General features: G+C 57.1%; 1 protein-coding gene across 1 annotated transcript in view; it reads left to right on the plus strand.

The window, feature by feature from the left end:
• The window catches only part of GLP1R (glucagon like peptide 1 receptor), a 32651-nt gene extending 19549 nt beyond the window's left edge, over positions 1-13102 (plus strand). The window contains exons 6-13 of the mRNA XM_007458170.1: positions 625-778; positions 1333-1492; positions 6801-6861; positions 7408-7477; positions 7598-7686; positions 8029-8167; positions 9070-9111; positions 12935-13102. Coding sequence (XP_007458232.1) covers positions 625-778; positions 1333-1492; positions 6801-6861; positions 7408-7477; positions 7598-7686; positions 8029-8167; positions 9070-9111; positions 12935-13102 — 883 coding nt within the window. The remainder of the gene's footprint in view (positions 1-624; positions 779-1332; positions 1493-6800; positions 6862-7407; positions 7478-7597; positions 7687-8028; positions 8168-9069; positions 9112-12934) is intronic.
• The last annotated feature ends 665 nt before the right edge of the window (positions 13103-13767 follow it).

Here is a 13767-nt window from a genome sequence, read left to right on the forward strand (position 1 = left end):
TGTGATGTAAGTAGATCTTACAGCTAGATAATCCTAATTTTGTTCCTGATTTTAAAGGGAATCTTTCTAAAAATTTTCAGGTAAGAATGATGTTTGCTCCTGTTTGGCTAGATAGCCCTTATTGGATTAAGAAATGCCCTCATATTTCCAGTTTGCTATGTGTTTTTACATGAAAGGATGTTGATGTTGTGTCCAATACTTTTTGAATTCCTGCCATACGCTTAGCCTCACTCTGCCTCTGTAAGGCAGCCTGGACGCATATTAGACATGGGCTGTCATCAAGAAGCCAAGCAAGTCCCCAGTGGGGACAGTGGTCCTCACACAAATCACTTGGGTTACATGTGACTTTGTAGAAGGGAAGATGCAGCAGAGAAAAGATAGAGTGTGGACGGGGTTGGGGGTGGCAGTAACCACACAGCTGAAGACTTCATGGCCAGGCAGGATTTGAGTTGGACCCAAAGGATTTTCAAGGTTATGGGGAAGGAGGGCATCCAGAGGAGGAAAGACAGGAGCGTGGTCCCAGAGCTGGACACATGCCTGAGGTGTGCTTTGGCCTGAGAACCGGGGGCTGTGGAGCAGAAGTGTCGGCCATTGTGCCAGGGCGGGCCCTGCTTTCTCCTGCAGACACCTGCACTGTACCCGAAACTACATCCACCTGAACCTGTTTGCATCCTTCATCCTCCGAGCACTGTCCGTCTTCATCAAGGATGCAGCCCTCAAGTGGATGTACAGCACGGCCGCCCAGCAGCACCAGTGGGATGGGCTCCTTTCCTACCAGGTGTGTGGTGTGTCCATGGAGGGCCTGGGGAGGGGGTGGACAGTCCATGAAAGTCTGTCTCCCCCACCCCACCCAGGCCTGGTACAAAGAAAGGCAAGAGCTTCCCAGGCCTGGTCCTCAGGGAGCCCCCAGTGTGATGGGAGAGGCAGGGAGAGGCTGTCCACCCTGGGGAGCCCCCAGCCTAAGAAGGGAGTTACTGCCCTGCCCTTAGGGAGTTCTGTTTGACTCAGGCGAGTGGTTTTTGGAGACAGACCTGGGTTTGAATTCCAGGTCTGCCATTTAACTAGCTAATTTTTAGGCAAGTGACTTAACTTCTCTGGACTCCAGTTTTCTCACCTGTGTGGGGATAATATTAGTTTCCTCCATCCGGGGTAGTGAGGATCCGATGAGCTAAAGCAGGTCAAGTTCTTAACACTGGCTCCGGCTGGAAGTTGTCAGCTCTGTCACCCTGCATTCACCACGGCAGGATTGCAGCTGGGGCAGGACTGGGAGCGGGGTCAAGAGAGGCAGGGGCAGAGCTGTTGTCCCCCTGGGGACCCTTCCTCTGCCCCCAGGACTCTCTGGGCTGCCGCCTGGCGTTCCTGCTCATGCAGTACTGCGTGGCGGCCAACTACTACTGGCTCCTGGTGGAGGGGGTGTACCTGTACACGCTGCTGGCCCTCTCTGTCTTCTCTGAGCAGCGCATCTTCAGGCTCTACCTGAGCATAGGCTGGGGTAAGGCCAGCTGTCATTCATTTCACTCCCCCGCCCCGACCGCCTCTCTCTTAGGAGGACCCTTCTGATTCAACTGCATTCACAGAGAATCCAGGATAATCTCTCCATTTTAAGACATTTACTCAGTCCTTGCAAAGGCCCTTTGCCATTTTCTGTAACATTCACAGGCTCTGGAGATTGGGATGTGGACATCTTTGGGGGCGGGGGTAGGAGGAGCACGATTCAGCAAAGTCACATCAATGTAGGTCTGGCTGTGGCTCAAGTGTCCAGGCTGAATGTGGGGACAGATAGCTTGGTTCTCACACCCTGACCCTCAGGGCGGTGGCCACAGATCAGTGACTCTGCCACCTGTGGAAGTCCTGCCAGGCTCCTGGCTTTGCTGCACGCCCTGAAGACAGGCACTGCCATCCAGCCCCCACTTGACAGATTGAGGAAACTGATTAGAAAGTGTTTAAGGATTTGCCAGGGAGGGGTGGGGCGGGGACAGGGGCCCGATCGGGAGCCCCCCTGGCTCTCTGTTTCTCCCAGCATCTGGGGGCAGAAGTTGTGGCTGGGGGGGGGGGGGGGGGGGGCGGGGGGAGACCCTGACGCCTCTTGGAATTGCTGCCTTCAGACTACCCCAGGAGGCCAACTTGGTACTCAGAACACACTGCTGGGCCAAGGTATGGGACCCACTGGAGAACCGCCTCCCGGGCACAGGACTCGCTGCCCGTGGCACGGTCAAGCCGCGCCCCCATCCCCACGCCCTTGCCTGACTTTCCTCCCTTAAAGGAAGCAGCGGTCTTCGCGCGAGATCTGGCCAAATGCACGATGCACACCATTGGCTGTCACGGCACCGGCCTCAAAGATCCCCGCTGCCAAGACTCTTTGGGGATAGAGCCCCACATCCGGTCCTGGGCAACGCAGACCCTGAGGGAAGCGGAGGGTCCTGAGCCTCATGGCGGGGGGGTCCCTGGGCGTGCGGGCTGAGGGGCTATGGCTCTGTCACGTGATGAGAAGAGGACGGCTCAGAGGAGAGCTGAGTAAGGCAGGGGGTCGGCTGAGGAAAGGGTGGACCCCGGATACGCCTGGAGCCCAGCTGGAAATGTTCTAGCCGAAAAAGTCTGCCAAGAACCATTGTGTCTTTTTTTTTTTTTTGCTGGAACATTTCTGGTTGTGCTTCTGCCTCTCGCCATGTGGGATTCCCATGAGAACAGGGGTAGGATGGGGCAAGAGCTGAGACACCCACCCTAGCGGCCCCTCACCTCCACCCCCTACCCCGGAAACAGATGCAACAGCGCTTCCTCTCGAGGGGCCCACGGCGCCCACCCAGGATGGGGCCAGGAGCGGGCCCGTCTCTGGGCCTCCCACACCACAGGAGCTGCCTTTCTCCTCCCGCTCGCCACACACTCACTCCTCTGGCCTGGCTCGGGCTGCCCCCTGACCTCTGGGGACTTCCATGCTCCCCCCTTGATGTCCCCTCCTGCCGCTGAGCCCCTGCAAGGCTGTGCCGGGTCCAGCCCGCCTCCTCGGGAAGCTGCCTCGGGTTGCCTGGCCCCTGGCTCTGTGCTCGGTCTGGCCCTCTCGGTCTCCCTGTCCCTCCCTCACGCTCCATCCCTTGTTGCCGATGCTCTTAGCCTACTTCATTCTGCGCGGCCCCATTTACAGTACCTTGAAAGGGGCTTTAACGTGACCAGTGTCCTGAGGGCAGGGCCTCACAGACAGAGCAGGCACTGGAACCAGGCCTCCCGACTCCCAGGCCCTGGGCCCCATCGCCTGTCACACAGGGTTCTCTGGCCTGCACTGCATCTCTTTAGCCCCTGAGGGCCTGGCCGAGCAATCTCAGGCCTCTGCACAGGTGGGCAGGTGGGCAGGTGGGCCTGGCCTCTGCACACAGCTTCCTGCTCCTACCCTTCCTCCCTCCTCCTCCAGGGCCCAGCCCTTCCCTGCTTGGCCTTCCTCCTCTCCCAGGCCTCTTCATCCTGCTAGGGCCGTCAAACAGGCAGTGGGCAGCTGGAGAGCCCTGCAGCTAGCTAGGGGTGGGGGCGGAGTTAGGCCACTGAGGGGAGCCCTGGGAAGGCTGTCCTCAGGGTCGGGGAGCACGTCTGTCCATTCTGGGAAGCCGCATCAGCCCTGTAGTGCTGTCACCGTGGTGACCTGAGGGCAGGAACAATCTAAGGGATGGTGTGATGTGTGCAGAGGCATGTGGGTGGTTGGTGGAGGGTTTGGGGTGGGGGACGCAGTGTCTCTGAGCAGGAAATGGGAAGGGGGGTGCCAGTCCTTTCCCACCACTTCATGCCCCAGCTTGGGGCTCAGAGTCTGAGGAGGCAAAAGGGCAGGACCCAGGGGACACCCCCGTTCCCAATCATAGCGTCCTTTTCTTGAGGAATTGGGATGGGGAGATACAGAGAGAGACAGAGGGACAAAGACAGAAGGACAGAGAGAGAGACTCACAGAGAGCCCAGAACTCTGTTGTGATGTCAAGAGGCTTGGCCCATGTTGGGACGCTCGGGAAACAACTTTTAGCTTCATATGCAAATGTAAGAATTAAAATTAGGACTCTGACACGTTGGGGGAATCCCCGAAAGGCATGTCAGCTTCTGCTGCCGTCCACGGGTGGCCGGGTGCCCCCGTAACCCACCACAAGGAGGCTGCACAGGAGGGAGGCAAGTGATGGACAAGGGGATCATTACTTCTCAGAGCCAGTTCTGTGTGTCTTAGTTCAAGCTTTTTTCTCCAGCCTGCCTTGTTGATTTTCTAAACAGGAAAAGGATGAAGCCATCAGGGGAGTGTGTCATGTTTGCAGGTGGCAGAGTGGTGCCTGCATTTTATTTTATTTTTTTTTGGCTGTGTTGGGTTCTCGCTGCTGCACGCAGGCTTTCTCTAGTTGTGGTGAGCGGGGGCTACTCTTCGTTGCAGTGCGCGGGGTTCTCGTTGCGGTGGCTTCTCTTGTTGTGGAGCACGGGCTCTAGGCATGCGGGCTTCAGTAGTTGGGGCACGTGGGCTCAGTAGCTGTGGCTCGTGGGCTCTAGAGCGCAGGCTCAGTAGTTGTGGCGCATAGGCTTAGTTGCTCCGTGGCATGTGGGATCTGCCTGGACCAGGGATTGAATCCATGTCTCCTGCGTTGGCAGGCGGATTCTTAACCACTGTGCCACCAGGGAAGCCCTGTAGCTGCATTTTTAAAGACTTTGTTAAGGAGATGCTGATGAATGAATGAAGTTCACCAGGTCTGGCTGATAACATGAGTGTGCTCCCCAGTCCTGGAGTGGGGTCTCAGAGGAAGGCCAGCAGGTGCCTGGGGATGTCTAAGATGGAGGTTTCCGGACATGTGTGTGGCTCAGGGTGTTAGCATGTTCTTGCCTGGACAGCTTCCCTTCTCTCATTGATACACTGACCCACTCACTCATTTGTTCATGCATTCCGTTCTTACTGGGCACCTTCTATGTGGCAGGCTCTGCGCTACGTGCTGGAGCCTTTGGAGGCCATCTGCCTCTTGTCCAATCTCATGAAGGCCTGTTACTAAAGCATCATGGATGCTGAGAGGTCAGGGTTATATAAAAATAAATGGCCAAGGAGAGAGCTGTCTGATGACAGCGCTGGTCAGCCGTGAGCCGCTCTGCTTCCCCCAGCTGTCTGCACCGTCAAGCACAGTAGCTCCAGGCGTACGAGCTGCTCCGTAGCTACTGTTGAGTGGACATCCGTGTGCTGAGGATGTGGGTGATGGTGATGGGAAAGGCAATGAAGTGGGTTCTGCCCTGGAAATGTGCTCCTGGGGGAGACCCCTGAAGCCACACATGTATACACATGGACCCCCCCACCACCACACACACATCGTGTCCACACCCCTTAATATGCACGCTCTTACTAGTCTCAGACACCCACATCTCCATCCCTGAGAGGCACCGATAGAGACAGGCATGGAGAGAGTTGGTGCGGAATGCCATCGAGGGTGGTGGCATTGCGGTCCTGTGTTCTAGTCCCACCTGTGTCCTCCTAAGCTGCCTATCCATCTTCTCATCTGTCACACGAGGATGGACAATCCAATTTTAAGTCAACAAACACATATTGAGCTCCCAGGCGAGATGGGCACTGAGGCTCTGGAGATGAATGAGGCTTTGTCCTCAAGGAACTGGAAACCAGTGTATTAGTTACCTATGCTGTGTAACAGATGACCCCACACTTAGCTGCTTAAGACAACAATTATGTCTCCCAGTTTCTATGGTGAGAATTCTGGGTTCAACTGAGATGTGTGCCTCGGGCTCAGGATCTCTAAGAGAGGTGCAGTTCAGCTGTCAGCCAGGGTAGCTGTCATCTCAAGGCTTAACAGTTTGGAGAATCCACTTCCAAGCTCACTGTCGAGGTTGTTGGCAGGAAGCTCAGGTCCAGGCTGGCTGTTGGCTGGAGGCCTCCCTCCCTCGCCACAGGGGGCTCTCTGAGTGCTCTCATGACACAGCAACTGGTGTCCCCCAGGGCAAGTGATCAAATTAAGAAAGAGCCCAAGACATGCCTTTTATAACCTTTGAAGACCGTCTTTTATAGCCTAATCTCAGAAGTGACATGCCATCACTTCTGCTGTACGTTATTGGTCACACAGACCAATCTGGATACAGTGTGGACCGCACCTGGGTGGGAATACCAGGGGTGGGGTGGTTGGAGGCCATCCTAGAGGGTGCCCACCACACCAACCAGCCTCAGCCATGTGGGCAGTGTTGTGGTAGCTGTTGTTACTGTGGCCACTGCAGTCAGTTGGGCTGTCAGCGTCAAGGACAGGGCTCCTGTCCAGGCTTCTGCCCAGCCACGTGCAGGGGCGTGGGGCTAGGGGCAGGAGCCTGGAGGGGCTTCAGTGCCTAGAGGAGTTGACTGAGATGGACAGGTGGGCCGATGCAGGGGTGGGTGGCATCAGAGAGTTGGCCTGTTCCCACCTCGTCCAGCATGTCCTCCCTACCCCACTCTTTGGCCCCGTCTCTCGTCTCTCGCTACTTGGGTGTCTTTGTCCTTGTGTCTCAGCCAGGACCCTGGGGGCCAGCCCTGACAGTGTGCCTGGCCCGAGGGAGGGGGAGGGCTGTGAGGACTGTGACGTAGCCCCAGCGTGGTGGGGACCTCTAAGGAAGAGTTTGGGGTGTTGGGGTGGGTGGTTCCTGCCGCCTCTTCTCCGAAGCACCCAGACCAGCCTAGTTCCATACCTGCCAGAAAGCGTGGCTTGGGGCCAGGCAAGGAGAGGGGCTGGAGGCGGGAGAGGCCCTGGTGGGAGAGGCCTCTGGGTGTGCCTAGCGGTGGCTCTGGCCTGCCAGCCCCTCTCCCTGCTCTCTCTTTCCCCCTCTCCTCTTAGGTGTTCCCCTGCTGTTTGTTATCCCCTGGGGCGTTGTCAAGTACCTCTATGAGGACGAGGGGTGAGTGTCCTTCCTGCTCTAAGGGGGTGAGGGGTATGCTGAGGTCCCTGTCCTCAAACCCCATGGGTTTCCTTGGCCCCCGGCCCCCCGGCGTGTGCAGCTGCTGCCTGTTGGGAGGGTAAACTGAGGGACCAGGAGCTAAATTTATGAATTTAGTTCTCTAGTCCCCCTCCCTCCCCCTCCCCAGATTGTATGGTGCCAAGAGTGCTGGGTCTGTGGGGTCCATGGTACCCCCTGCAGGTTTTTCTGTAATAACTGTGAGTGAAACGTTTCTGTTATTTTGTGTTTGATGCTGAGTACACACACGAGTGTGACTGTAGGTTAATGAAGGGGCTGTGCGTATCTGTGTGTGTGAACGTGTATTCAGGACTCTCTGTGTGTGTGAGTCCTGGGACTGGTTGTCGGGTAGCTCCTGATGGCAGTGTTTGTGTGGGTCTGTGTGTGTCACTTTGCATGCCCACGTGTCTTTGTGTGCCCTGTGCCTGCCCTGGGAGCTGGGGGGGGTCTGTGTGTCCAACCGGGGGCCCGTGTGTCTCTCCTCTCCAGCTGCTGGACCAGGAACTCCAACATGAATTACTGGCTCATCATCCGGCTGCCCATTCTCTTTGCCGTCGGGGTGAGTGACGCTGTGGGGTGGGAGTGGGAGCTGCTGTGGGCCCGGGGGGCACTGGGCGGAGGAGAGGGGAGACAGGGTGTCTTGAGAGGGCCTCCAGCCGCCCTTCCCTCTGCCCTGCAGGCGAACTTCCTCATCTTTGTCCGGGTTATCTGCATTGTGGTGTCCAAACTGAAAACCAATCTCATGTGCAAGACAGACACCAAGTGCAGGTGACGTAACCGAGCTGCCTTTGCTGGGCACCCTCAGCCCTTCCTTCCGGCAGAGTCAGAGACCCTGGGGTGCTGAGCCCGGATCCCTACGTGATCTTTCTTCCTACACCCAGGCCTGGCCTGGGACCCCAAGCCTTGCCCTCAGCCCTGTACCCGGGCAGCTCCTGGGCTTCTGGGGGTCTCCACCTCTACTTCCTCCCCTCCAGGCAGCCTGTCCCAGGGTATTCGGTGGGGGAGGATGTCTGTGACCGAGATACCAGGGCTTGGCGGGGGTTGGGGCCCCAGAACAGGGAGAAGGGTCCACGGGAGAGGTCCGGAATGCCACCTCCACCCTGCCCCCAGGCTCGCCAAGTCCACGTTGACGCTCATCCCCCTGCTGGGGACCCACGAGGTCATCTTCGCCTTCGTGATGGACGAGCACGCCCGGGGCATGCTGCGTTTCATCAAGCTGTTCACAGAGCTCTCCTTCACCTCCTTCCAGGTGACCTCGAGCCTGGGGCCTCCCTCGAGCAGTCCCAGGGTGGGGATGGAGCGGGGACCAGCCTGTATCATGCAGATAGGCAGCCTGAGGCCTGGGGGGAAAGTGGCCCTTACGCAAGTTGTGGTTGGAGCAGAGCCAGAGTCCCCAGGTGTGCTGACGCCCAGGACAGTCTTCTCTATGAGCACATTGGACAAGAAATCTTCCCGATGTCACCGAGGGCACCCAGCCTGGCATGGCAACTGCTGTCCACTGGGCTGCTAGCTGGCGGCAGGTACCCTGCCAGGTGCTTTACACACGTTGTGCAGCTAATCCTAGCAGAATCCCAGGAGGTGTGCAGGATTATCCCATTTTCCAAAGGAGGAAACTGAGGCTCAGAGATGTTAAAATGAGATTTTCCAGGTCACATAGTTTCCAAAGCCAAGAATTGAGCCTCTCCACTAGTATTAGATGATGCTGAGGGGGTGCGAATGTCAATGGGGGTGTAGGAATATAAGAAACTGGCCCCAGCTCCTCAAATGTCTTATGGGATGGCCACGAGCACGTGGGTCCACGCGTGTGCGCTTCACACACAAATAGATCACAGGCCTGGAGCACTGGGGCTCCTGAGTGAACGAATAGGGCCAGGCCGGGAAAATTCCGTGTGATCAGAGGCGTACTTTCTCAGCTCAGGCCTCCTCCAGGAGCGGGTGGTCGAAGAACTTCCGCAGTTTATGAGCGAGGGGGCTTCTCATTCCTCCAGAAAGGAAAGGAGAAGGAGCCCACCGCCCCCATTTCTGGGCCTGACTGGGCTGCCCAGTCTAAGGAGGGGGATGTTGGCGCAGAGCCCCAAGGAGCTTCAGACTAGGCCTGCCTGCCGGGCGCCTCCCTCCCCTCCCCCCTGCTGACACGACTCTTGCTTCCAGGGGCTGATGGTGGCCATCTTGTACTGCTTTGTCAACAATGAGGTAAGGCCTGCGGAGGGACGTGGAGCCCTGGTGGGCTGCTACCGTTGGCCGTCCTGTGGTTGTGCAGTGGGGTCTTCAGTCTTTTCAGCTGAAATCCCTACTCACCCCACTGAGGCACTGGAGTGGAGGAGGCACCTTATCCCTGTATGGTTTCCTGTGCCTGGGTCTGTCCATCTCTCTCTCCCTCTCTCTCTCTCTCTCTCTCTCTCTCTCTCTCTCTCTCACACACACACACACACACACACGCGCGCGTGTGCGCGCGCGCGCACACACACACACACACACACACACACACACACACACAATCTGTAGGATGCCCTTGGGGTCTTCAGTCTTTTCAGCTGAAATCCCTACTCACCCCACTGAGGCACTGGAGTGGAGGAGGCACCTTATCCCTGTATGGTTTCCTGTGCCTGGGTCTGTCCATCTCTCTCTCCCTCTCTCTCTCTCTCTCTCTCTCTCTCTCTCTCTCTCTCACACACACACACACACACACATGCGCGCATGTGCGCGCGCACGCACACACACACACACACACACACACACACACACACACAATCTGTAGGATGCCCTAACCATATATGAACTTGGGGAAGACCCAGCCTCATGTTAAGAGGGTCTTGAGTGAACAAGTGGTGGTGACTGTTACAAGTCACATGCTTGGGGCTTTAAAAATCACCATCTCATGTACTTGTCCCTGCCTCCCCGCAAAAATATCCCTGCTAAAATTCTGGTTTCGGTATTCTCATTTCTCACACGTGAGAACGTTGAAGATGAGAGAATCAGAGACACACCCCAGGTTTGGCCTGGAAATAGTGCAGAGTCAGGATTGAAATGAATTCTGACTGGAAGGAGAAAGCTCCCTTCTGTGCGTGCAGGCAAGGACCCTGTCCACCACGGGAAAGGGACCCTGTCCAACATGGGAAGCCACCCGTGGCTTCCTGGTGGCTGGGGTCGGGGGAGGGTGTTCTTGCTGAGCAGATCCCTAGCTGGCCTCTCCCCTCGGGCTCTCCCAGGAGACCCCGCTCGGAGCGCCCAGAGAGCCTGCCTTGTTTAGGCACATTGCCCGGTTCCTTTCAACCCTCCGCAGACGCCTCAGGCCCTGGCTCCTCCAGGCCCACGGACAGACATGTCACCATCACTGGGTCACAAAAACACACGTGGCTCCTGGACTGAGACCTCTGTCCATAAGAGCTGTTCTCCAGGCCCAGGGTTGCCTTGGCAATGCAGGGTGCTTGTGACCCAAGGAGAAAAGATGGCCCTGCCATTGGGCCTGCGTGGCTGCCAAGGCCTGTGCCAGCTGCCAGTGGGTGGGGAGTGGGCACAGGGGAGGGGAGGCCTGGGGGGTGGCTTTGCTGTGGCTCTTGTGACTCAGGAGCCTGAGTGCTGGTCCTGAGTTCTGCTCCTACCCGGCTGTGCGACCGGGGCAGTCACTGCTTCTCTCCCCAAGTGTAAATGCAGGTGAATGAGCTTTACCAACTCAGCCCAAATCCCAGAGCCTGGCGTGGTGCCCGGCCCGAGGATATCAGAGGCAGGAATGAGGGTAAACTGAGGGTGAGGAGGCATGCTGACAGGAGTGCTAAGACAGGCATGTTCATGTTGTCATCTTTGTTGTTTCACTGTGAGAGCTCAGTAATAGAAGAAACCCAATGTCAGGTGCTCGTTTAGTTGGTCATTTATTCATTTGGCTCGTTTAAAACAACACGTATCAGGAGTACCTGATATATGCTGGGCACTGTGCGAGGTCCAGGAACGAAGGTGTGGTCCCGGCCCTCGTGGTGCACTTCCCAAGTGTTGGGGAGCGGGGGAGACACGGCCAGAAACAAGCGTGGCCTGGAGTCATGGGCAGGGACTTCCCTGGCGGTCCAGTGGTTAAGACTGCGCTACCAGTGCAAGGGGTGTGGGTTCGATCCCTGGTCAGGGAGCTAAGATCCCACCCGCCGCAGGGCATAGCCAAAAAAAAAAGTTAAAAGAGGCATGGACGGCAGGAGACCAAGGGTTAGGACACCGGCTTTGGAGTCAGCCCAGATCTAGGTTCAGGTCCTGGCTGAGATTGGGAGAAATACTTAAATCTCTGCACCTCAGTTTCCTTACCTTTAAACAGGTTGCTGTGAAAGTTAATAATCTATGGAGAGTGCTGGGCATGTGGCAAGCGCCCCGTGAATGATGGTTTCTAATGACATTTGTCATTACGGGGACCACAGCAGAGGTTCAGGAAAAGTGCTGAGGGAGAGGGAGACAGAAGGGGACACAGTCCTGGTCCTGTCCGACTTCTTGCTGGTATCCGTGAGACCTCTCCAGTCCCCGACGTGGCTTCCCATGGGTGTGCTTCAGTTTACCGTCTCTCTCCCCACCTCCCCAGTGAAGGGCTGTGCCACAAGACTGGCCTGCCTGCTGCTGCACAGGCAGAGGCCACCACCGGCCTCGGGTGTCCTCATCCCAGCTGTCAACACACGGCGTCACACACTCAGCCGGGTATCGAACTGGCACAGAGCAGGGGGGCCATGGGTGGTGTCTGCTCAGCCTCCCTCCCTCACCCAAGCCTGGGCTTGGCGATGCTGCCCCGGGATACTGGGGCCATCCTGGCAGGCAGGCTCTGGGCCATCTCAGCTTCACTCAGTTCAGAGAAAGTTCTTTTAAGGAATGGCAAGCGGCCACACCAGGCACCCTGCTGGGCTTAGCTGGATGGATGGCAGCCCTGCAGGAAGAGAAGCAGGGTGTTTGCACAGGGACTGATGGGGCATTGGCAGTGAGCCTCTTACCCACAGCTGCTGACAGCTGGCCGTCCTGGTGGCTGGGGCCTGAGAGGGAGAGCCCAGGCCCCAGATACCCTGATGTGGGGAGGCCTGGTGGCAAGGCGAGGGGGTCGGGGGAGCGGGCATCAGAGAAGCTCTGGAAAGCAAACATATGGGCACATCCCCTGGTAGGGCACTCCAGATGCCCTGGGCTGGCTGTGCAGGTTCCAGCAGCCTGTCTGGGGGACCAGAATCATGGGCCATCACAAGGAACCACGGCATTGCCACAAGCCCTCAAGTGACTTGGGCTCTGCAGCGTTTACTTGGTTTGTATCCTTCTGCTCCCACAACCTGGTCCCCAAGCATCAGCTCTCTTGAGGAGGCTTTTCCTGATGGGGAGGCTAAGCCCAGCAAAGCAGGGATTCTGGTTGGTTGAACTCACCTGGGCAGCACCCACTGTGGGTTGGGACCAGTTCCTGGATGGGATTAGTGCAAATCCAGGCTGAGAAGCCCTTGTCCACAGCCCCCTCTTCACTGCTGCTACTAGTTCCAGCCTCATTCTCCCCGTCTCCTCTTCCTCCCCCACGAGGCACTGGGGCCTGGATAAAAGCCCTCGGGGAGTTTAGAAAGGTCTGGTGTGGACGCCACGAGGGGCAGGGAGGGCTGCCCCTCTTCTCAGTCGCCCAAGCTGAAATTGGCAGAGTGCTTGCTCTGAAGTCAGATTCTCTCTTTTCCTTTTCTTCTCTCTCCCATCTTCCGTCTCCCCACATCTCCCTGTCACTCCTTCTCTTCCGTTAAATAATACTGTGATGGATTGTAAAAGGTACTTAGCCGAGTCACAGAGTTTAGAGATGGAAGAGACCAATTAGATCATCAAGGCTGGCTCTTTCTCCAGAAGAAGCAGAAAATAGGAGACAACAATAAACAATTTTATTGGGATATTAATTTAGGCGCCCGGAGGCCTTGACTTGTGTCTCTTAATATTACGCGGTGGATTTTTTCTCTTCCCTGCTAATGTAATAATGGGGCCATATTGTGGGCAGTTGGTTTGCATGATGGCTTTTGCTTCCCTCCTTCTCCCACGGAAGGTCCAGATGGAGTTTCGGAAGACCTGGGAGCGCTGGCGGCTCGAGCACCTGCACATCCAGAGGGAGAGCAGCAGGAAGCCCTTCAAGTGTCCCACCAGCAGCCTGAGCTGTGAGGGCACGGTGGGCAGCAGTGTGTACGCAGCCTCCTGCCAGGTCTCCTGCAGCTAAGACTCCAGCACCTGCCCTCCCTGTGGTCTCGCCGCCGGTTGGGCAGCCATCCCAGGTGGGAGAGACCCCCCCCCCCCCCCGGGGAACGGGGGAAGGGGGTGCAGGGGGAGCTACATATGCACACACACATACTTGCCTGCTTTCCCTCCCTAAGCCCCTCAGACAGGCAAATGGGCATTGCCTCCTGGGACCTGTGGACACATTTTGTCCGAGGAGAAGCGGCCTGTTAATTTGATCACTGTGGCGGGCAGAGAAGAAAAAGCGATTGCTGCTAAAACGAGGAGGATTTCTTCCTGTTAAGTCACAAGGCCCCTGGGGTTCCCCCAGACTCAAACTCAAGGTCAATGGCTTATTAGTGGGACTGGGGCTTGTAAGAGGACGTGGCTCCGAAGGAGGCGGAAGCAACCTCAGCCAAGCACGGAGCTTGGGTAACGCCAGCCACCCCCAACCTGCCTCCTCGTTAAGGGAGCCCGGGCACATGTCCGGGTTGCTCGTTTCCCTCATCTGGGCCCTCATCTTGCCATCCACTGCCCCAGCGGGTGGTGTTGAGAATGAACATTGAGAAGGTGTCTGAAAGTTTTCTTTTCTGGTCCTTCCTTCTTCCCTGGATATTTGAGTTGCTTTGGTGCCTGCGCCCACCACGCCCAGGGAACCAAGGCAGGCCC

Source organism: Lipotes vexillifer, unplaced genomic scaffold (assembly GCF_000442215.2).
Source record: "Lipotes vexillifer unplaced genomic scaffold, Lipotes_vexillifer_v1.1 scaffold4, whole genome shotgun sequence".
NCBI classification, from domain to species: Eukaryota; Metazoa; Chordata; class Mammalia; order Artiodactyla; family Lipotidae; genus Lipotes; species Lipotes vexillifer.